Genomic DNA, 5,835 nt, shown 5'->3' with positions numbered 1-5,835 from the left:
CAGCATTGTGAAATCATCCAGGATTTCACCTCAGACTCAAACAGATTTACACAGCATTTCCTTCAAACTTCCTCCTCTCCCTCTTTAGTTCTGGTTGTGCATTGCTATCTACTAAAAGGAGACCTTGGCTTTCATCACTGAAACTTCTGAAACTGAATTTCAGCTTACCAGTACAATGGCATTCATGAGTTGTTATTTTCACAGGCATAAAGGTTATTATCTTCCATCCCCTCTTATTCAAAACATTGACTCACCTTTGTGATTTGAGACCACGCAGCAAATTGTATTTGCATACCAGTTCTCATTTGCTTGCAATAAATTACACAGGATCCCTGATTGGTTCGAAGCTTTGGGGCAAAGCATTGGATTGTCCAATGACGTATAGTCAAGTGTTTACTCAGATATTACAGAAATCCATGGGGGACGTATATAAAACGGTGCACTGTGAGAAGCACAGCAGATTCACAAGTCAGCTAATCGGTTACGACTTGAGACGATCTATAATCACAAGGTCAGTAAGAAGACAAGATTGTTCACCTTTCATAACTGTTTTTATCATTTGCTGTTTTTACAGCATGCAATTTTAAGTGTGATGCGGTGTATTTTGAGGAACTTGAGGAACTTTCACTGTACAAAAGGAGGGAAATGTGACTCTGCTGCATTTGTGTTATTTGCTTAATTTGTTTAATAGACAAAACCCCATTTAAAGCTGTACAACTCTGCTGGTCGACTGAGCAACCTCAGAAATCCAGACAGAATGGAGGAAAGAATCAGATTAGGACAAAATGTTAAAATATGAAGAAGCTTAAATCACATTTGAAACTAAAAAATATAAACCAAGCTTATATATGTATATTTTAAATGTCTGTATATTGGAACAAAGTGGAGTTAAAGTCTTCTTTGCATGCACCAACAAAGCTGACTGTTTCTCTTCACAGGGAATCATGAGCATGCTTAAACTCAGGACGCTCCTTCTTGGTTATGCCCTTTTTTTCTGCCAGACGTTCTCGAATGCGGCACCATCCAGGTGAGAACTGGAGCATGCTTTCTGCAACAGTTAGACATTTTCAGTTAAGTCACTCGGTCAAAAGAGTTAAAATGTATATATATATATATATCTTTTGAAAACACTGAATTGTTAAAATGTCTTCATCTAGACGGAATTGCTTGTGTCTTTAAGATTACGAGTATCACTAAAAGTGTAGGATCTTCATTTGAACAAGGTTTTGATCTTTTTACCTAAAATGTTTGTGTCAGAGGCTGAGAGACCAATGCAACAACTGAATGACTGTTTTCTCAACTAGCAAGGAGTCCATGTCGGATGGGGTCACACTATTGAACAAGGATGCTGAAACGTTACTCAGAGCTATCAAGGAGTTCGTGCAGATAACCTCAGATGAACCAGCAAAGCAACCAGCTGACGGGGAGAGGTACGGCTTGAACGTTCCAGGTCATCTTCAAACAGTCAATCCTTTCTGTTGATCTAATGAAGCGTAACACGGTTCTGTGTGCAAGTCCAACAGTTTGAGCTTGGTGATAATTTTGGAGGTATACAGCGAGGTTTCTGAAACGTATGGGAGAAATCAGATGGAATGGATGGCCTTCGTTCATTCATATTCATTCATTCATCCAGTCAGTCAGTCACTCATTCGTTGCTGTCACATCAGTTTTACAACATAGGTTGTTTGCAGTTCAGCATGAGTTTAGAATAGTAATGTTTGCATGATGTCAAACATCCCAAAGTATGCATGACAGACAAACCATAGCACAATGTCATAAAAACTCAGCTGTTTCATTTTGGTTAGCATCATCCACCTTTTAGATTTGTCAGCATGGCTGTATAATATCACATAGAGCTGTTCTGTGAACGCATGTAGCTGAAGGTCAATATCTGCATGTTGCTGTCCTGTAAGCCTTTGCATGTTTCTCTCCATCTCCAACAGCTGGAATAGACCCGTGTCAAAGCGCTGCACCGGCTTGAGCACATGTGTGCTTGGCAGACTGTCCCAGGATATTCACAAACTGCAAACCTATCCTCCCACTGATGTGGGAGCAGGGACCCCCGGCAAGAGAAGGAGCCTTTCTGAGCTATATGAAAACTACATCAGCACGTACAATTGAAGTTCTGAGTTTTGCACCAAATGATTGTTATATTCGAGTTTCCTTGTTTGTCTCTCTCCATGTGTTTGTGTCACTAATTTAAAATAATAAAAAACTGATTCAAAACTGTTGCAAATATATTCAATACAATAAAAAAAAATTTAACAGCTATAATTGTGCCTAGTAATTTTTTTCTTTGTTGCAATTGTGTTCGTTCTTGGTGAATTCAACATTCATCGTTAAGCTGCTTTTATCCCTAATAATGTAGCTGAACATCAAGCTGTACGAAGAATGAAAGGAAACAGGAAAATAATGTTATTGCTTAAATTCATTTAATTACATCAGAAATATTCTAACTTTTTGTCTTTACCCCTTTTTTTTTTTTTTTTTACAAGCAATTCCACAGCACAAAAACGGGCATGCAACACGGCCACCTGCGTGACGCACCGCTTGGCTGACTTTTTGAGCCGTTCAGGTGGACTCGGACACAGCAACTTTGTTCCCACAAATGTTGGTGCGCAAGCATTTGGCAGAAGGAAGCGGCATGGCCTGATGCAAGACCAGACACATGGTATGTTAGTAATATGTTTTTCTAAAAGAGATAATCATGTAGTGAAAAGAATAGAAAATTTCTTTTCTTGAAGATATGGCTGAGTTTGGATGAATATGTTTTAATCAGATATGCTTACAAACATTTGGTCTTATCCATCTAAATGAACCTCAAAAAAAAAAAAAAAAATTACAAATCTACAACATCCTGACTTTTCTGCAGTTTTACAACTAACTTTTTGGATGTTTTTTTTCCTCAAACTGTTGCACCCTTCAGCAAAAAACTAAAACTTCTTCTTTCCCTCCCTCTCTTTAGCTCAATAGATCAGGCTTATCTTCAGAGACAAAACCCCTTCATCGTCTAGTCACGGTAGAAGCACCTTAAGAAGAAGCAACAGTTCATTCCAGAAACTATCCTTCACAAACATGGATATGTGTCTTTCATTTAACTAAATGGTCTGTTGTTAGTGTTTAGAAAACAAAGCTGCTTAGAGTGACGAGAGCTGACTCATTCTCTCTGCCTTGACCTCTGGCTCATCTGCATTTCTGACCCGTTGCTGCTGTATTACAGTGTGTCGAAATGGAAATGCTCCACTTTGCATCTGTGTTACTGACACACAAATGTTAACAAATGTTCTGTGGCTGTTTCTGAACATCGTTGTAAAACTCTTGCATTTTACTGTGGATGAGATAAATTACCTGTGAAAGATAAATGTTGGAATAATTGTAACTGGGGAGTAGAAATAAATAGTATTTTAGCTACTGTGTGACTGTATGAATTAATTTTAGATCTGATTTTACCATTTTTGTCAGTTCATATTAAAAAGGTACAGACAGACAATGCAACAGAGAACATTTTGCTTTCTAATGGTTACAGTAAGTTATTACTTTTATATTAAATTCCACTTTGAACAATAAGAACCACCTTGGCTAAAAGGTTTTTCTAACTTTGCAGAATTATGTATAAAATATCATTTGTATGATGATTAATCAATGATTGCATAAAGTTTAAACCAGAAGTGCACAAAATATGAAATAAAAACAGACATACACACTTTTATCTAAATATCCAAAGTTAAATCAGACCAAATATCCCTTAATTTAGATAAATCAGAATAATATATATATATTTTTCTATTTGCTAAATGCCACAATAAGGAGAGAAATGGTATGTCAGATGTATATTAATGTCTTCAAAAGAGGATTACATACATCTCATTTGTATTTGGCATCATTGCCTTTGGACTGTATGACTTGAGTCAAACCTTTTGGGTTTCTCAAAATAGTTTGTTCTGTCTGATCCAATCCTCCAGACAGAACCGGTGTAACTCAGTTAATTTTGTAAGATGCCTCTCTTGCATACATCCATATGTATTCTGTGTATGCAAAATTGTGCAGTAGTATGTCCTCTGTACGTACTACTGCCATGGCTACTGCTACTAGCACTAATAATAGGAAAGTAATGTGGAAAAGAGACAATGCAAAAATCAAAGTTTGACCTCAACATGAGGCCTGAACAATCAACTTCCGCTTCACTCAACTTCAACCAGATCAGCAAATTTCACGCAACCCCCAATAACTGAACAACCAGGAAAACGTCTTTTTTTTTTTTTTACCACAAGTTAATCACTCATTGACAAAGACAAAGGTCTTTATACTGACAAGAGACATTTCTGGTTTTTAGCAGACAATAGCCTCTTTTAAACTATATCTGTGGACACATGTCAAAAGTGGATATTTCGATCAGGTTAAAATGAGGTTTATCACACACGATGACCTTTATCCTTCAAACCTTTCAAACTGACAAACTAAATAAATACTCAATAATGATAAATCACAGCTGGAATCATGTGGCTTGGCAAGACAACAGTATGTGGTTAAGTTCTTTCAGTGGCCTTAATTAACCTATACTTAAACCTTTTTTATTTTAATCTTTTTTAGGGTTGTGAACTCAACCAACATTACCCAACCAATAAAAGATTTATGCTCCAAATGGTATATATTGTTGCACAGACATACAGTGCAGTTTCAGATGTGACAACCATTTATAATGTGATGGATGCAGATATGCACAAAAAACTATTTTATTGAAAGTAAAGAAGAAAAGCTTTTTGAACTTTATTCATTATGAAAATTATTGTTCAAACAATTTAATTCAGTCTTAAAGTTGTTAGCAAAGCTTATGTTATCTGAGAGACACGATGTGAGACGAATATTTGCCACTCATAGTTTGAAAAAGCAAAGTGAAGTAAGTTATAGTTAATTATAATTAAAGGTAAAATAGCTTGTCAAGAGGACTCCAAAGTGCTTTACAGTGTCATGGTGGTAAGCATTGTAACCACAGCTGCACACTGACAGAAACATTTTGCCATACAATCACACCACTGGCACCAGGCAAGACTGATGAAGTGTCTTGCACAGGGAAACATAACTGAGTTGAACTAACAACCCAGTGATCACAGAACAAACTCCTACCTCTCAAATCACTGATGCCTTCAGAGGAATTAAAATTCAGTGTTGTGCATTAACAGCCTGGAAGCAGTATTTGACCTCTTACTGTTTTATTCAGTTGTTGTTGTGGCTTAGCATTATATTTTCACATTTCAGATCATTAAACATATTCAAAGATAACTAAAGTAAATATGAAGTGTTTTTTTTTTCCCAATTAGAATTTATTAAGAGAAAAGTGATCAAAACCAACCTATGTGATAACTGTACTGTCCCCTAAACCTAGCAACTTGTTGAGCCACCCTCGAAAAAAACAAAACCCCCCCAAAAAACTACCATCAAACATTTGAATTTACAAAAGAGGATTCTTTTTTTTTCACAACATAACACTGATGTCGTCATGATTTGTGTTTGTGAGCCGTGAGGGAGACGCAGGCAGGCCCAGGTTGTCATAATGAAAATGATTTAAATGATAAATCCAATAGCAATCTAACCAGTGCAGCACCAGGTACAGGTAGGACGACGTTCAGCGACAAACGTATGACGAGGACCAGACAAGGAACAAAGACAACAGGTGGACTTAAATACACAGGGAGGGTAATCAGGGAACTAGACACAGCTGGGATCAATAAACAGGGAGGACAGGACATCACAGAGACTCCCAGGGGAACAGGACACAGAAAAACCAAGAAATAAATACACAGAAACACAGAACCCAACAGATGTCAAGACATGTTC

At 37.0% G+C, this 5,835-nt stretch overlaps 1 protein-coding gene across 1 annotated transcript; it reads left to right on the top strand.

Annotated features, from left to right (window-relative positions):
• Positions 1–401: 401 nt before the first annotated feature.
• Positions 402–3,412, top strand: calca (calcitonin/calcitonin-related polypeptide, alpha). Its single transcript, XM_074186854.2, is given in 6 exon segments — positions 402–450; positions 453–511; positions 939–1,027; positions 1,305–1,430; positions 2,496–2,671; positions 2,966–3,412. Coding segments are annotated over 6 exon segments (492 nt in total). The 5' UTR covers positions 402–416; the 3' UTR covers positions 2,974–3,412.
• The last annotated feature ends 2,423 nt before the right edge of the window (positions 3,413–5,835 follow it).

Source organism: Poecilia reticulata, chromosome 3 (genome assembly GCF_904066995.2).
Source record: "Poecilia reticulata chromosome 3, P_reticulata-male-v2, whole genome shotgun sequence".
NCBI classification, from domain to species: domain Eukaryota; kingdom Metazoa; phylum Chordata; class Actinopteri; order Cyprinodontiformes; family Poeciliidae; genus Poecilia; species Poecilia reticulata.
This window is presented reverse-complemented; position numbering and strand designations above follow the sequence as displayed.